Below are 19,684 nucleotides of genomic sequence, written 5' to 3' on the forward strand. Positions count from 1 at the left end.
CATTTTATTAAGGCTTAAGATATACACTTTATCATGACATTGTCATAGGGAAGAAAGCATTAAAATTCACTTATTAGACAATTCTTAAGATACTTATTTCAGCCTGGAAAAAACTCCTCAGCTACTGTAGAGAAAGTGTTAAAGGCACTGGGAAATCTCATTTCTCTGCCAAGCTGCTAATGCTTGTTTGAGAAAATTTAAACATAATTAAAAAAAAAATTATAAAGCTACAGCATTCTTTTTCCAACCTTTATATTAAGGAAAACTATTTTACTTTCTTGTTTAGTTTTGAATTGCTTAAATTTTTAAATAATAAGTACATATAACTTTTTAATACAAAAATGATTAAAAATTTCCATTTTGAAAATAAATTGTACAATGTTAGTCATTAAAACTAACAGATTAGCTATAAAATAAAAAAGTTAAGAACCATATTTAACTAGATGAATTGATACTGTTTATAGGATCTAAAACACTTACCCAAACTAACAATAGATTAATAAATCAAGCTTTAGAAGCTGTTCAAAAATGTTCAGCATGTAATCATATTTACTACATCATATTTACTCCCTGGCCTGGGAGATCACTTCTTTAGAGATCATGCCTTTTATTTTTCCTCTACTTCTCCTCCTATCACAACTTTGGAAATATGCTATCAATAAATATATAGTGAATTTAAAAAAAGAAGGAAAGTCATATGTAGACTATTTGATCTACCCAAATTCTTACAGAGAATTCCTGCATAAGATTTAAAGTGTCTCTAAAAATCTTAAAATTACCAAAATGTGGCTTACACAGGGGTTCTCATTGGTAAAACTTTTTTGGGGGGAGGGGGGTGTAGCAATTATTTATTACTTTAAAAGTCAGTTCTCTCTTTTTTAAGACTGTTAGGTTAAATTAATCTTAATTATATAACTAAAAAAACAAATACAGAAGTTTATCAATAAATTTTTTGGTCTGACTTGGTTATCTGTTGTGTTATTAAAAAACCATTCCCACAACATAGTAACTTAAAACAATAACAACATTAATTTTGCTCATACACCTGTAATCTGATTAAGGCACATCAAAGTCACCTGTTACATATAGTGGCGCAAAGTGTAGGGGATGAAATCATTGGTAAAACTCTTAATCTTAGCGGCTTTCTAGAAACAAGAATACTCATTCACTGTAAAGGAAACTAAATGTTAACAAGGACATACCTTCTGATGCTGTAAGAATCTTCGTGTCTTTGGGGGCCAAGGCATGCCCAGCATGACTGATAGTCCAAACTGGAAAGCATCTGTTTGTCAAAGAGTACAAAGCTTTTGCAAATGGCACATAAAAAGAAGAAAAACCCGGGTTACCTAGGAAAGAGACAAAGACCTTAGATTAATCAAACTCCTGTAAGAAGATGCAGACTAGAAAGGAAAGGTCAATTTCTCTTCAGACTGTGCTCTACAAATCCTGCAATTTTATACCTATACTTCAATTTTTAATATCCTTTCTACTTTAAGTCTGGGAATAACCACTCAGAAAATTCTGTTCCTGCTTTTTCTCCAACTATTTCAAGTAAACTCTCACTATTCCTCAATACACTAACTGGAATCACTAAACACAAACCAAGTGCTTAAACCCAAACACTGAGAGTCATTCTTGGTTTCTCCCTGTCCTTCACATCCAGCTTACCAATAAGTTCTTCTAAGTTAGCTTCCAAAATGCATCTCAAATTTGCCCATCTCTCTCCATTAGTGATCATTAATTCCCAGGTTTCCTACAACAGCATCCTAACAGGTCTGTCAGCTCTTGTCCCCTTGGAATCCATTGTTCAGGAAACCATAGCGATATATCTTCAAATCTCATCCTTTTTAAACACCCTTGAGTGGCTTCCCACTGTCATTTGGATAAAGTCTGAAATCACTAACACTGCCTATAAGACCCTTCAAGGTTTGACTGGCTCATTTATTAAGCTGCATGAAAACTAAACAAACAGGCCAGTCAAATCAGGGTTACTATCCCACACAAAGAGAACATTAAGGAATACTCAGTGTTGACTTGTCATTATCACAAGTACTTATGCTGCAAACTGATGTATTATCTTTGAAGGACACAAACTAATACGTATTTTTCTTGTGTGTATTCAGAAAGTATTTTTGACATACTTCTGATATAGAAATTGAATAAATAAATTATCTTTTTAAAAAGATTCAATCTAACACATGTGCATTGGAAAATGACAGTGAAATGGGGTTTTCATCTTGCAATTGTCTGGTTCATCTTCAGTTACTAGTCCATTGCTATCACTATCTATTTCTCCATTCAATTTATTGATTTCTTCTTGTTAGGTTTTCCCCACCTTACTTGAGTGCACTGATATAAATAACCACAGCCAAACTTCACTGATTTTTTTCTCAGCTGTTCATATCTTTCAGTTTCCTGGTTAGGCAGCACAGCAAGGTGCATAGATTCTAAGCCAGGTGTAGTAGAGCATGCTTGTGGAAGGCTAAGGTTGGAGGATCACTAGAGTCCAGGAGTTCTTGACTAACCTGGACAATATGGTAAGAACCTATCTCAAAAAAAGGAGCTGGGGGGGGGGGCGGGGTTATGGCTCAGTGGTAAAGCACTTGCCTAGCATGCATGAGGCACTGGGTTTGATCCCCGGCACCACTTAAAAAAATAAACAAATAAAATAAAGCTATTATGTTCATCTACAACCAAAAAAATTTTTTTTAAAAAAGGGCTGGGGATATACCTCAGTTGGTAGAGTGCTTGCCTTGCATGCACAAAGCCATGGGTTTAATCCCCAGCACCACAAAAACAAAACAAAACAAACAAACAAAAAAAAAAACAAAACAACAACAACAACAAAAAAAACAAACAAACAGAAAAAAAAACCAACATGGAGCTGGGCACTGTGGAACACACTTGTAATTCCCTATAATGGCCTCATAGGCAGTGTTAGTGATTTGGGGGATGGAAGCAGGAGGATCACAACTATGAGGCCAGCTTCAGCACTTAGTGAGACTCTATGTCAAAAATTTAAAAAGATGCTGGGGATGTAACTCAGGAATCAAGTTCTATCCCCAGCAAAGACTGGAGCCAGAGTGCCTGGTTTGGAGTCCTGGCTTCTCCAATTACGAACTATGTGAACTTTGGCAAGTTATTTAACCTCTCTGTGTCCTATTTCTTCATCTATGAAATGGAGATAATAGTCATACTACTTTGTGTAATGACCAAATGAATTAATTCAACATTGCCTGCAACATAATATGTGCTACATAAATATTAGCAATTCAAACTTGTAAACCAATGTATAGCCATACTGTCAGTTTGCTTTCGTTGCATTCTAACCTAGTGCTCCAATTGCTCCAAGTTCCAAATTCCTTTTTGTGATGGTACTATTGTCATTTTTGTCAAATAGGTAAAAACTTCCTCAAATGCAGTTATGTACTCTTAGCTAAGGGAGATGGAAGAGGGGAAGGGTATACTAGCACAGGGGTTGTGCAACTAAGATGGATGTGGGTGTCACTGCTTCATGTTTTATAAATATAAATTTTCAATAAGTTTGGAATATTTTTAAGTATAAAGTGCAAAGTAGCAATCCAACTTCTTTCCTAGTAGCTAGCCAAGTGTCCCAAGATCATTTATTATATAACTCTTTGCATTGATTTGAGATGTCTTTTGAGCCAATACAAAAATTTTGATGTCAGCTTGCTAATTCTGATTTCAAATAATCCTGTTTATTTTTGCTTTTCTCCTCTACCAGTACCATCCTGTCTTAATTACTACACTGTGTATTTAATGTCTCAGTAACTGGTAGGGCAAATCCCTTTTCTTTATTTTTCTCTTTCTAAATTTTCAAGGCTTATCTCATAAACTTTAGGATTAGCTTCACTAATTTTTAAAAATCTCTTTGGGATTCTTATTAAAATTTCATTTATTTATACATTATTTTAAAAAGATTTAATATTTTATATCACTGGGTATAATTTAGGAGTGTGTTCTACCCCATATTCAAATGTTTTGTACTGTGGTGAAGTTCTACAGACTTCCTCATATGGCTAGAAACTACTAAAAGCTAACATTTTTTAAGTGCAGTAAGTTACTGCATACAGTCAGTATTTAAGGGATTTACATCCACTAACTTAATTAATTACATTTTGAACGAGATAGTAACAAGATAGCAAGAGGTTAAATAACTTGCCCAAGGCCACATAGATGGCTAGTGTTCAATAAATATATGATCACTGAAAGAACAGATGAAAAAAAATAATAATGTTGAATAAAAAAATACACAAATGACCTGGTCTAGGATATTCTGTATATATGTAGTTTTAATTAGTCTTATAATAGCTCTATAAAGTAGGTGGCATCAGAGATAGTGAATAAACAACCACTTATACCAATATGTGGCACACAGTAAGAGCTCAATAAATTGTATCTGTTATTATTATAATTAAAAACTGATTTAACATTAAGAAGATAGTAAAGATAACAACTACATAATTTAGATGCAACATGTCTATAATGACAGGATATATAAAAACCAATGAGTACTAGATAATAGAATAGCTATGAAATAAATTTTTCTCCCTCTCTCTGGGTATAAGTTTGAGTTTTTTCCCTTACTAACATAAGGACTTAAGTAAACCCCCTTAATGTTCTGAGCCATTATTTCATCATCATCAAGTAAATGATGATGCTATGACTACATGCTCATTCACTCTATTTGGCATTATAGCTTCTCTTGCATTTTCTTTAGGCCATCAATTATTTTTTGAGCATTTACCATATGAAAGCCACCAAGCAAGGCACAAGACAGATAATCTGAGGAAAGACAACACTAAGCAAAGGCTCTCAAGAAATAAAGAACATGAAAAAAAAAAAAAAAAAAAAAAAAGGAAAGGAAATAAAGTACATGGCTCCTAAAGCAACAGAAGAGAGTCCAATTCTTGGTTCTTCTTTTCTATATCTAATGTATGGATTGCATTCAGTGGGGCTATACCACTGAGCTACATCGCAAGCCCTTTTTAAATTTTGAGACAGGTTCTCACTAAGTTGCCTGGGCTGGCCTCAAACTTGTGATACTTCTTCCAACGTGCTGGGTTCACAGATGTGTCACTATGCTCAATGGTAATTTGACTTTTAATCTAAGTAATACTGGAAGAGTGAGTATAGCAGGGTTAAGGCATGAGCAGATTTACATTTAAAAATATTTTTCTGGGGGCTGGGGTTGTGGCTCAGTGGTGGAGCACTCACCTCGCACGTGTGAGACCCTGGGTTCGATGCTCAGCACCACATACAAAAAATAAATAAATAAACAAGTGAACAAAAATTTGAAAAAAAATATTTTTCTGTATCCAAAGAATAATTAGGAAATATTATGAAAATTTTTGTAGCACAAATTTAGAACAGATGAATGAAGTGGATAACTCTCTGAAAAGACAAACTATCATGCTCACTCAAAAAGAAACAGAATAGTCCTATTATCAAAGAAATTAAAATTTTAGTTAATAATTTTCCCACAAAGAAAATCCAGGTCTGTATGGATTCACTGGTGAATTCTATCAAATACTTAAGGAAGAAATAATACCAAATCTATAAAACTCTCCCAGAAAATGGACAAGGAAGGAAATTTTCCAGTTCTTTGTATCAGGACAACATCACTTTCATACCAAAACCAGGCAAAGACATTACAAAAAAAAAAAAAAGAAGAAGAAAAATATATACCAATGGCCCCATGAAGATAGCTAGAAAAACCCTAGGAAAATTTTACTAAATTGAGTCCATAAAAATGTAAAAAAAATACCTAATGTATGGAAATATTACAGTGAATTAATGTGTGAATTATTATAATAAAAATCATAAAATTAAAAAAATACATCATGACACAGTAGAGTTTTTCACAGGAAAACATAATTGGTTTTGTACTGAAAAATTAATTAATATTATGCACACTTACAAACTGAAAGGAAAACAATAATAGGATCCTTTTAATATACCCAGGAAAATGAAAGTTATTTCTTCATGAATATACTTAACAATGTGGCATGTATAATTATAAATGTGCCATACAATGAAGGGAACTTCATGAAATAAAATGAAGAATTCCTGATCTGTAAGTTAATCAATTGCAGCAGAGCACCAGAAATACATCTATGTGTGATGTTGCATATTTTATATAATCCATGCATCAACATTAAAAATTCAATCATGCTAAAAATCAGACAGAATTATTTTTGTTAAATCACTATCATATGAAAACATGATGGCCAATAAACAAAGAAAACATTTCACAGAGGTGTGGCAGGCAGTTAATTTAAAAATTTGATATTTGCTGAATGATACTAAATGAGTCAGGGGCAGAAGAAGTGGTGGGTGTGGTGCAAGCATGGAAATCCAGGCTCCTGCCTTTAGCAGGCACCAGCTATTCAGCTTCAAAGTTTCCCCTTTCTTGTGTATCCTTTCAGATATTTCATATATTACCTTTTGACATTTTATATACAAATGACAGTGATGCACACAGTTCTGATCCTTGCTTTTTTTCTTTTGCTATAAATTAAAATTGTTCCACATCAGTACATTAAGTGTTTTTTCTCTTTCTTTTCTACTTTTTTTTTTAACTGTATGGATATAACTCTGAAATGATTAAGATCCATCTGATAAGGAGTTAATACCCAAAATACTGAAGGAACTCATATAACTAACAGGTATTTAAGAAAATGTTCAACACCATCATCTATCAGAGAAATGCAAATTATAACCAAAATGAGATATCACCTTACATCTGCTAGAAGAGCTATTAGCAAAAAGACAAAATACCAGTACTGGTGAGGATATAGAGAAAAGAGAAACTTTGCACACATTAGTGGGAACGTAAATTAGTATAGGCATTATGAAAAATGGAGGTTCCTCCAAAAACTAAAAATAGAACTAGCTAAGACCCAACCTCCCACTTCTAGGATGGAAACAAAACCTGTATCTTGAAGAGACATTTGTTCTCTTATGTTAATTGCAGCACTATTCCCAAGATATGGAAACAACTTCAGTGTCCATCAAATGAAGACTGGATAAAGAAAATGTGGTATATATTCACAATTGAATACTACTCAGCCTTCAAGAAAGGAAGAAATACTGCCATTTGTGACAACACGGTAAACCAAGAGGACATTATAGTAAATTAAATAAGCCAGGCACATAAAGACAAATACTTTATAATCTCACTTATATACAGGATTTAAAAAAGTCAAATTCACAGAAGCAGAGAGCAGATGCTGGTTACCAGGGTGAGAAGTAAAAGAGTTGGGGAGATGCTGGCCAAGAACACAAAAGTTCAGTTAGGCAAATAAGTTGAAAGGATCATACACCACAGTAACTACAATTGATAACAATGAACCTTGAAAATTACTAGGAGATTTCAAGTATTCTCAGCACAAAAAAAGTATGTGAAGTAACTCATATATTAATTACCTTGGTTTAGCCATTTTGCAATGTATACATGTATCAAAACATTGTGTATATCATAAATATATACAGATATGTAAATTTTGTTAATTAAAATATATATGCAGAGTAGGGAATAATCAGTGTGTAGTTGAAACTGAGGCTAGGCACAAGTAAAAGGGAAGAGCTATCCAAGAGAATGGGTATTTCTCCAGTTCCATTATTTCCTTTTACAAGTGTAGAATATATAACATCTATTCCCTTGAAGGCCTTGGGGAATGCAATGCGAAATTCCTAATGAAGGTGTGTTAGCTCTTGTTCTCCCTTGGCCTCCGCTAAAAACTCCATCAGATTATCAACTTCATATTATAGCCCCTAACTCTATTACTTCCTGTATGTCTGCACTGTAAGTAGAAAGAAATAAATTATCTCATTTTTAAATTTATTTCTCACTGGGTAAGTCTTCTTACTCAAACCTAAAAGTTTAAGTTTTAAAAAAGTAGCCATGGCTTGTTGTAATTCTCTGTATCCAGTGTACCTAGAAGCACTGGGTTGGACACATGACAATCATTTACAGTAAGTTTTTTCAAAATGAATACATGGCCAATAACATGATGATCCCATTTATAGAAGAGACAGAAATGAAACACACAATATAAGATGTTTAAATATGATTGCATGCTTCATACTTCACCATTTAAATGTTATGACTTATGTCATACTTTACAAACCATGAACTAAACTTCCTGGTTAAGAAACCACAAAGAAAATTACAGGGGCTTTGCTTATGCAACTAAACAAGAGCTATCCACCCCCCCTCCATCCCCTACCCCCTGTCTCTCTCTTTCTCTCTCAGATCTCTAGAAATAGGAATGTTGAAAAACATTCCAGTACAAAAAGGCAAGTAAATACTTTTTAAATCAAATGTTTGTATCAAAATGTGCTATAAACACACACCCAAAGAACATATAATAGTCAAATGCTCAAGCAAAGTACAACAGAGACTATGATTATAATATCTAGACCCTGACAGTCAATGAATTCCATTTAAGCACTGTACTTATAGACTATGCTTTCCAGTTAACTTTACAGGGGACAAAACTGTCATATATCAAGTTAGCATGACTCACCATTTATATAGAAGGTTATCATGTGTAAACTTTAGGCTCTTCCACAGAGCCTTGTCTGCTAGATCTCTAATTACTGGATTCATAGCACAAGACACTTCATTTGATTCTATATTACCAAATGAAAATTAAATGATTTAGTATGTTCTACAGTGAGTTATCAAATTGCCTCTTTTGCTCAGTTCAACTATTTAAAATAAGTCCAAATATATTGTTGTTTAACAGAAATTCTAGATCTAAGGTTCACTAGAAAAGATGAAACTAAATTAAAAGTTCTTCAATCTGCTTTTCAGGATCTGGCTGGCAGTGGGTTAAAGTTTAGGTTCATTTTCATTTTATAGGATTACAACCATTTCCCTCTAAAAGTGAGTTACCACTAGCTAGTCTAGCATAGAAATGGCCTCCAGGAACAGTCTTCCTACCCACTCTCCCAACTTACTGGGCTTGATGACACAAATATCACAGTACATGCAAAAACTGCCTGCATAAGACCTGGTATTGGTAACTGTTCTGATATTTGCAAAAGTTATATGTGAGGTTTTTTCCAGGTTCACTGATATAGTATTTTAAACATCCTTATTAACTGAGCTTTTCTTTAAAGAGTTTAATTATAGAAAAATGCCATTACAAATCTGTTCGGTCTATGCAACTTGGTTATAACAATATTATGAGGACTCTAATACGTATTTTTAAAGATAATAAATAGTTTCTCGAATGACTTGACAACCAGTTGATAATGAGAAGTGAATCATAGGAGCACATCAAAATAAGATAATTTTTTGTTTATGTGACACTAAAACCTGACACTAATAATGTAAAACTCATTACACGTCAGGACAGTAATGACTCACCTGGTGGATGAGGGATGTCAGCTCAAAGAACATTTCAGTTGTCACAAACAAGAAAACTTGAATTGCCTTAAAATTTTCAAGTTATGTGTAAAAGAAAATTGATGGAGATTTTTTCAATTTTATCAACAATACTAAAACTTTGCATGGCATTACCAAGAGTTATAAAGCTGATTATTAATTAAACTATTTTTAAACTCATTACAAAAAACAAATGTTGGCCACAGATGCTAGAGGAAAGATGAGAATATCAATCTATTCTTTTTTTTAAATTGTAATGGGAGAGGAGAGCAAAATATATGCAAGCCAAAAAGTATACAGGGAAAAAAGAAGTGACTCAGGTAGTTAATTAATTATGAAAATTCTATGTTAATTTTCTGCATTTTAAATGTATATGCTATTAAATTTATAGTTGATTTTTTTCTTCTAAATATTATTCATTTTCAAGCCAAGTGAATAAAAAAAAGAAAAGAAAGAGAAATAGTGATGGCTATCTGTATAAAGTCTTCTCATCCAGATTTTTCTACTTACCAGGAATAATGAAAATAAGCAGTTTAGGTCTGTTGACATTTTGATCATTAAAGAGGTCATCCAAGGGACCACATTTTAGAACCTGTGTTTCAACTCCACCACACAGAACAAATTCCTCATGTACAGGGATTTCTTCCTTGATTTCTGAGTCCATTTCTAAATAAAGGGAGAAAAGCAGCAAAATGTAAAACTTTGAGCCAAAAATAATTAACTGAAGAATTAAAAAGACAATTTTCAAAATACCAAGAAGGAAATGCTACAGTGTATATAGAAGACTAGCCAGCTATTCTTCTGGGGGGGATATACTGAGAACTGAACCCAGGGGTGTGCTCTATCACTGAACTATATCCCCAATCCCTGCTGCCTTTTAAATTTTTTGAAATAGGATCTCATTAAATTGAAGCTGGCCTCAAACTTGTGATCCTTCTGCCTTAGCTTCTTGAGTCTATGGTATTGTAGGTAAGTGCCACCATGTGGCACACCCAAGAGCTACTCTCCATTCTAGGAATGAAAGATAAAACACACATACATGGTAATAATGAAAACAGCCTTTGGGAAGCAATCTAGCAGCACTAGTCAATACCCATTAAAGGCATATACTTCAATTTAGTCATTTTGAGGAACTGACTCTAAAAAAAATATCAAAAATACTTTTTAAAACTAATGCATGGGGGACTGTGGCTGTGGCTCAATGGTAGCGCACTTGCCTGGCATGTGTGAGGCACTGGGTTTGGTCCTCAGCACCGCATACAAACAAATAAATAAAATAAGGATCTATCAACAATTAAAAAAAATTTAAAAAAACCTAATGCATGGAATGCTATTTATTATGGTGAAAAGCTGAAGATCCTATATAATCATTAATGAAGGAATGGATAAGTGAATTATGATAATTCATTATGCCGATACTAAAAATTCTATCATGACTCAATTTTGGGAATGATTAAACAAGCTGTAGTTCAATATTATGACCAAATGTTACATTCCATCAAGACTGCTATGAAGTTGCTTATAATTTATCCATTTACTTTCTAACATTTTTAAGATTTCACTTCTCCAGTTTGATGTTCTGTTGTCGCTGCTATTCTCTTTGTTTATGCCTTTACTATTTTTACTGTCAGCTTAGGGAATTTAGGGAGTAGGAAGAAATAATATACATTCTAATCTCCATGTTTAACCAGAAGTCATACACTCTTTTTTCTTAAATAGCAATACTAAGAAAAAATGAAAAATCCTTACTTAAAAAGTGGGGACCACTCTTTATTCAAAATATATTGATTAAATAAACAAAACTATCATTCAACTTTTGGTATGAATTGACTTTTAATTCATTAATAAATGTCACTGTAGCCCAGTCTCCAAAACTATCTTAAACAGAGTGTTTCTATAAAGGTCTTCTGACATTTACCATGTATTAGAAACAATATTAGATGGAGCTGTGAAACACAGTATTAAATTAGAACTGACTGTGAAGACACAAGCCACACGTTCACCAGAGGAGAATTCTGAGTTATTAAATACATTCAACTTATAAATATTTGAGACTATGACATCTTGGGAGTTTGATTAGCCACTAAACTAATGAAAATCCAAGTAGATATGAAATTTAAGTATAGTATATAAAAATTGGAAAACAAGCAGTTGCAATTCTAAAACATTTCAAATAAAATAGAACAGAGAAGCATGGAATTCACATGTATTTCTAAACAATCTTTTACTTTCCTTCACTCTTATATTTCTGACTCCCACACAGCTATGTATAAGAAGAAAATGAAAACTCAAAAATGAGAGTTTGAATTCTTGCTTACCTAAGAATCCAAAGTAATTCAGTTCTGCAAGCAAGTGTCAGATTAACAAAGAAAAATGTGTTACAATTATATATTGAAAAAGGGTGATGGTTCCACCTTCAGCCTCAGCCTATAAATGATCTTGAAGGAAATAAATCTGATAAGCATCAAGATCTAGATAGGGTGAAAATCAAGTGTGAACATAACTTGTGCAATCTAGGTAGACCTGTTTTCTTAAATGCAGGTGTTCATTTGTAGATATGTAGAACATATAACAATGTTAGAAACCAATGGGTTTCTAACTTTATGTGGTAAGAGAATTTTTTTCCAACTAAATTGTATGCAAACCTAGACAATATTTAAAACAGAAAACCAGTATCAGATGGGTATAAATCTTAAGAGATTCAAATCTATAAAATTTGTTATTATAGTATTTATAATGTAAATATTTATAATAACAAGTCTTTATATTATAGCTAGACAATAACCTTACAACTGAACTAATGAACAAAAATAAGTGGACTATGGGGCTGGGGATGTGGCTCAAGTGGTAGCACGCTCCCCTGGCATGCGTGTGGCCTGGGTTCGATCCTCAGCACCACATACAAACAAAGATGTTGTGTCCGCCAATAACTAAAAAATGAATATTAGAATTCTCTCTCTTTTTAAAAAATTTATAAAAAAAATAAGTGGAGTTGTAAATATATTTGATTCAGGCTTCAGCATACATATGCAAATAATGCCTACATTTTATTTTAGGTACTAGAATTGCCAATGCTAATTAAAAAAAACCAAAAACCAAAAAACTCGTGTTGCTATTTCCACATAGTCTTCAATTAAATTACATTTAACTTAGTAAGATAGTTTTCTTCCAATGCTTAATAACTTGTATTATTTATTACATAAGTGGATAAGAGCGTCTAACTCTTCAAATTGCTAACTCATCAAAAAAAATATAAGAAAATAAACAAAAAGTCAATGGCTCTATTTCAAGGTTTTTTTTTTTTTTTTTAGTGGCCTAGCTAATATCAATATGTTGGTTATATTCATTCAATGTTGAGTATGCAAATAACAGAGGTGAGTCTGAGAGTTGTTTTTAATTAGAGGTACTTTTTTTGTTTAAAATATACATTAAAATTAAGTTTGAATCTGCATTAGCAAAGGCAGAGGCAGACTAGCTTGCTTCCAAATAATCTCCCATGGAGGACAATTAGAAAAGCCAGAGGAAATATTTTTTAAAATTTGTTCAAAAAGTCAGTAACCACTATAAGAATTGTGTAAGAACATATAACAAGTGTATAAAAGGGGAAACAGAAAATGCAATTAATATAAAACTAAGAGGATAACAGAGAAATGAGACAGAACAAAGATTATGACCTATCAAGACATGCAGAATACAAATAAAAGCACAAGTACAGACAAATTTAGTCTTGAGATATATACCTATTAGGAAAAAAGATGGAAATCAAGGATCTAGGTAAAGGAATATGAAAAAGCAGACAAATTCAAGTAAATAAAGTAGAAAAAAGATAATGATGAAGAGTAGAAATCAATAAGCCAGGGACAAAGATTTATATTAGAAAGCACTACTGAACCCAAAATTCTGTTCTTTGGAAAGACCTATAAATAAGTAAGCCCGTGAAGAGACTTATCAAGGAAAAAGAAAGCCCAAATAATCAATGTTACAGGTGAAAAAAGGACATCTCTCCAGATTCAAAAAGGTGATAAAATAATATGAGCCTGGGGATGTAGTTTAGTGGTACAGCATGTACAAGGCTCTGGGTTCAATCCCTAGCACCATTCCCCTCCCTTCAAAAGGAATATTTTAAAGAACTTATGCCACTAAATTTAGCATGAAAAACTTCTAAGAAAAACAGATACTAAAAGACTAGAAGAATCTTAATAGATCTATGTCTATTCAAAACACAGAATTCATAATTCTTGATAAAATGAAAGAATCAATACTTCAATGAAAAAATAACACCAATCTTGTATGTCCAGAGAATAGAAAAAGAACTGCTTCTCAATTCATTTTATGAATCCAGCAAACTTTGATATCAATACCTAACAAGGATAATATAAGAAAATTATAGGCCAATCTCCCTCATGGGTATAAATGCAAAAAACTCTACTCAGAATATTAGCATATCAAACCTTGTAATATATAAAATACATGACAGCCAAATTGTGTATATATCAGAAACAAAATGTTGTTTAAATATTCAAAATTTAATCATTTTAATTGACTATATTAATTGAATAAAGGAGAGAAAGCACATAATCACCCCAATCTGCACAGAAGTATATTTGATAAAAACCCAATAGTCATGAAAACCTCTTAAAAAAGAAACATATCTTCTTTTATAAAATATAAATATAAAATACATTTGTAAATATAAAGTATATATAAAACTTATAGCAAACATATTATTAAAAGTGAAATACTGAATGCCTTTCTGAGTTTGGGGTCAAGATACAGAGGTCTGCTACCAACACTTCTAACTCTAAATTGTATTTGAGGTCTTAAGCCAATGCAACCAGACATGAAAAAGAAATAAGGGTATGTGAATTGGATAGGAAGAAAATGTCATTCTTCACAACATGATTACATAAGAGAAAATCCAAAAGAATAAATATGCACCATTTGAATGAATAAGTGGATGCAACATGGTTTTTAGATAAAAAAAAATTACTAAAACCCACATACATTTCTATATACTAGCAATGAGCAACTAGAAAGTGAAACTTTTTTTTGAAAAGATACCACTTATAACTACATGAAAAAAATCCAATACTTACAAACAAATCTAACAAAAGAGTTATAAGATTTACACAGAAAGCTTTACAATTTCCTTGAATTTCTCTAATTACTAGAGATCTTGATCATTTTTTTTTGTATTTGTTGATTGATTATATTTCTTCTGTGAGGTGTCTGTTCAGTTCCATAGCCCATTCGTTGATTGGATTATTTGATTGCTTTTTTGGTGTTAAGTTTTTTGAGTTATTTATATATCCTGGAGATAAATGCTCTATTTGAGGAGTGACACAGCCACATAAATGTTTATAGCAGCTCAACTCACAGTAGCTAAACTATGGAACCAACCTAGGTGCCCTTCAACAGATGAATGGATAAAATGTGGTATATATACAAAATGAAGTATTACTCAGCCTTAAAGAAGACCGAAATTATGGCATTTGCCGGTAAATGGATGGGACTGGAGAATATCATGCTATGTGAAATAACCCAATTCCCCCAAACCAAAGGCTGAATGTTTTCTCTGATATGTGGATACTAATTCACAATGGGGGGTGCTAGGGAAGAATAAAAGTACTGTGGATTAGGTAGAGGGGAGTGAAGAGAGGAGTGGGATATATTAGGAAGGACAATAGAAAGAATTGGACATTATTACCCTATGTGCATATATGACTACACAACAAGTGTGATTCTATATCATGTGCAACCAGAAAAATGAGAAGTTATACTCCATTTAGGTATGATGTGTCAAAATGCATTCTACTGTCATGTATAACTAATTAAAACAAATTTTAAAAAATGAATGAAATCGATAAACTGTCAATGAAAAACACATGAAAACACAAGTTGCTAAAATCAAGAATGAAACAGGTTACTGCTGAAGACCCTGCAATACCATTACTGATACCAAAACCAGACAAGGACAGGACAAAAACAAACTAAACAAACAAAACCACCAATACCTCTCTTACAAAATATTAGTAAACAGAACCTAGCAACATATAAAACAAATATTATATCACAATCAAGTGAAATTTACTCCAGGAATGTTCAACATTCAGGAATCAAGGAATGTCACAATAGCTAAGCTGTGGAACCAACCTAGATGCACTTCAATAGATGAATGGATAAAGAAACTGTGGTATATATACACAATGGAATATTACTCAGCATTAAGAGAATAAAATTATGGCATTTACAGGTAAATGGATGGAATTGGAGAATGTCATGCTAAGCGATGTAAGTCAATCCAAAAACCCCAAAGGCCGAACGTTCTCTCTGATAAGTGGATGCTGATCCATGTGGGAGGGGCATGGGAAAAATAAAGGAATTTGGGGAAGCGGGGAGAAGGGGGCACAGGGGTAGTAGGTAAGATGGTGGAATGAGATAGACACCATTACCCTGGGTACATGTGTGATTGCACAAATGGTGGGACTCTGCATTGTGTACAACCAGAGAAATGAAAAGTTGTGCTCCATTTGTGTACAATGAAAAGAAACGCATTCTGTTGTGATAAATAACCAATTAGAAAAAAAAAAAAAAATCAATGAATGTAACTCACACTTACCATGTGACCCAGCATTTTACTCTTGGGCTTTTATCCCAGAGAAATAAAAACTTTATGTTGATTCAAAAACCTTCAAACAAAGGTCCATGGCATCTCAAATCATCATATTCCAAAAATGCATACAATCCAATTGTCTTTCAATGAGTGAATGGTTAAACTCAGTGTAGGATCCCTGAATACTACTCAGCAACAACAACAACAACAAAAATGATTGATACAAATAACTTGGATGGAATGGAAAGCAATTATATTAAGTTAAAGAAAAAACAAAAGCCAAAAGCCAGTTTCAAAAAGTCATGTACTTATGATTCCATTTATACAACTTTTTTGAAATGATATTTTTTTTTAGAGATGGAGAGATTGGAGTAGGACTAGATGGTTCTATAAAGCAGCAGAGATAAAGTCTTGTGCTAATGAAATAATTCTGTATCTTGGTTTATTATTATAATATAATTATAAAAGCTACATGTGTGATAAAATTGCATAGAACTGTGTACACACAAATGAGTGCTTATAAAATTGGTGAAATTTCAATTAACTTTATATTCCACCAATTTTATTGTCAATCTCAATTTCCTGGTTTTAATACTGTTTTGTTGTCATTCAAAATGTTACCATTGGGGAAGCTTGGCTGAGAAGGGATGGGGGCTTTCTTGTACAGTTTTTTTGCAACCTCTATAAAATCTATAATAATTATTCAAAACAAAAAAATTAAAACCACAAAACTTAATTATGCATTTATTTAATTGCAAACTGTTTAAGTGGTATGACAAAGAAAAATCAGGAATACCACACAACTCCATATAAACTTCAAAACATACAGTTGCAAGTCAACATATAATATAAATGCATAAAGAGAATACCTTTAAGGTCACTGTAACTATTTGTATCTACTCAATCTTACTCCAAAATAACCTGTTAATGGAAGTAACTGTTTTCTATATCCTGATTTACAGATAATTTCCCCACTTGCAACAAATCACTTTCTTTTTGTAGTTCTTTTCATTTGCAAAGTACATTCAAATCCTTTCTCATTTAAACAAAGCCTACAAAGTAGAGAGTGCAATCAACAGAGTGAGAAATTGAAGGTCAAGTTTTTTAAAGGTTGTTTAATGGCAAAATCAATTTTATAGTCTTTGGACTCCTATTACACTATTTTTCCAGCTACATATTATGTCAAAAATTTTATGTACTATTTAAGATCAAAGAACAAATTACATAATGTTGTAGGGGAAAGTCCAAGAGAGAATAAATATGATATGTGTTAGACCAAGATTCTATCTGGTGTTCCAAGCCTCTGCTAGATAAGTGGATATATGAACAGCAATTTTACAACTTTTTTTCCTCTTACACCTTTTACATTCACTTTTTTTTTTCTTATACCTTTTCAACTTTCTCTAATTTTGCTATTTGAATATGTGCTGCATGAGAGTTCTCAAATCTGTACAAGTGGGTCAGAAAACCAAACTTAGATGATGAATATAAAATCCATTACTACTGTTGAGGAAATATAAAAACTAAGGCATACATTACACTCAGGATGGATTTGCTAAATTATCTTGACTTTAAAAGATGTTTTCCATAATTTTTTTGTTGCTTCTGATTCACCAATTATTACATCAAATTTGTAAGCACTTTTTTTTTTTTTTTTTAAATGTGCCAGAAAACAGCTTTCAGCCTCTTGACATCAAGGACAAGAATTTCAAAAGTTTGAAGACTACTGGACTTTCAGGTTAAATACTCATTAAAGCAGTATATTAATTTCCCTTTGCTCAAAGTATAAAGTAGACTTCAAAATTAAGTGCTTGATCCTAAGTATATTATAGTAATTTTACAAGTAAGGAAATGCTGAGAGGTTATGGATCTTTTTATGGGAAAAAAATCACCTAATATAAAAGCCTTAGTTGTAAAAATACAAGATATTAAAATGTAAAATTTCAGAAAAGCACCTGCTGTGTTGCCTTTATCGTCCCCTAACATCCTACATGCTGGGAAGCCAGGCTTCAGGGTCTTCAAGCCTTTCACTTTTAGGTAAAAAAAATGGAAAACACCTAACAGACAACTCAGATATTCTTATTCATAGTTTCAGAAAGAAGTTGAAAGTAAACCTTTTGCACAAAGACTGGAGCTTGTTCTAAATTCTGTTTCTTTTGTTATATATTTCTCTTTTCTGATAGGAATGTGACCTTAGAACTTCAGAAGGGATATTATAAACTCTCCAGAACTGGCAGACAGGACACAAAACAGATGTCCAGTAACTACTTGTGAGGAACAAATGAATTAACGAATCAAGGAACAAAGGGTCCCGATCTGCATGCTGTCTTGGGTGGGGAAAAACTCCCCGAGGTGAGTACACAGTGGGCCTTAAGTGTGAACGGAAAGCGGTGTGCGCACTAGATACTCGCTGCAAATCACACCCCGGACCTGACTTTGATCCTTCCGGGCCGCGTCTTGCGGGCCGGGTACCCAACGTCCAGGCCCCTACTCCCCACCGTGGGCTGCGTTTAGCAGCCCAAAAGGTGCATCCTCTAGCTCTGGGGAGCCGCGATAAGCCGGCAGCCCCGGGGCCTCCCGCTCCAGGAAGCTCATGACCGCAGAGCTGTCTCAGCACCGTTATTTCCGGCTCAGTGGAAGATCCGGCCAAGGGCCGCGAGGCCTCTGTGAGGAGCTGCAGGGAGCACAAGGCCCCGAGCCAGCCCGCCTGATTTCTTGAAAGTCAGCGAAGCCTAGAGAGCTGCACCTCACCTGTCTGCCCACAAGGTCCCCGCGGAAGTTCCTGGGGAGGCGTGCTTGGACCGGAAGTTCCGCCTTATGGCGTCACTACATTGCGCCGCGCTCCGCTCTCGGGGCGCTGACGCGTTTACGGCGCGCTGCGTGCGTGCCGTGGGATGTAGCTGTTCCCGGCGTGGAGCCGGGTGTTAAGATGCCGCTAAACTACGTGGAGTGGGAGCGGTGTCCTTTTCTCTTTCGTTTGAATTTTATCTGCCTCCTGTTGCCTCTCATCCTTGATATACTCCTGCCTTCCTTTCCCTCTCATTTTTTCTCTATTTCTCCCCTTTTGTTTCCTCTGACCATTTCTCGCTTCCTGCATCACTGGTTGCATCTCTTCCCTTCTCCACGAACACAGGAAAGTTGATTCTTAACTGACCTTGTATATTAACATTAGTGTGGCCAGCCTCAGATGCGCTACACTTTAGGGTTGTATACTATTTCAAAGATACTTTGAACTAACCACCTCCAAACTCCATGGAGACAGAGGTTATGTCTGTGTGACTTGTATGCCCAGCACCTGCTACTCATCAGGTGATCAGCATATGTCTGACCAAATATGCGCTATTGTGAATATGACAGTCTTGTAGCCAGGGAAAAAGCAGAGAAGTAGACTAGCAAGTCATCAATGATTCTCACACTTAGAAAAGGACCTTTGCTCCTTTTAAATTAAACATCTCAGTGGTCCACACTACCATCCAATCAGCTGTTGAAAGTAGACTGGTACCTCTTCCTCACACTCAGAGGTAATATTTAATGAGTTCAGGGGAAAAAAACCCACTCCCTGTGCTAAGAGCTTTTCATGAATTAGCTCATTTTTTAAATCCTCAGAGCATTCCTATGAGGTTAGTATTAACAAGTGACATAGGGTCTGGAAG

The 19,684-nt window shown here is 33.9% G+C and overlaps 1 protein-coding gene across 3 annotated transcripts in view; it reads right to left on the reverse strand.

The window, feature by feature from the left end:
* The window catches only part of Ldah (lipid droplet associated hydrolase), an 88,550-nt gene extending 69,712 nt beyond the window's left edge, over positions 1-18,838 (reverse strand). For all 3 annotated transcript variants that reach the window (XR_011704313.1, XM_027937866.2, XM_027937867.2), the window contains exons 1-3: positions 18,783-18,838; positions 9,929-10,084; positions 1,203-1,346 (exon numbers count right to left, since the gene is read on the reverse strand). Coding sequence is in view for 2 of the 3 variants with exons in the window: in XM_027937866.2 (XP_027793667.1) it covers positions 1,203-1,346; positions 9,929-10,082 (298 nt within the window). In the remaining variant the exon portion in view is untranslated. The remainder of the gene's footprint in view (positions 1-1,202; positions 1,347-9,928; positions 10,085-18,782) is intronic.
* Between the last annotated feature and the right edge of the window lie 846 nt (positions 18,839-19,684).

The sequence above is a fragment of the Marmota flaviventris genome, chromosome 14 (genome assembly GCF_047511675.1).
Source record: "Marmota flaviventris isolate mMarFla1 chromosome 14, mMarFla1.hap1, whole genome shotgun sequence".
Taxonomy (NCBI): domain Eukaryota; kingdom Metazoa; phylum Chordata; class Mammalia; order Rodentia; family Sciuridae; genus Marmota; species Marmota flaviventris.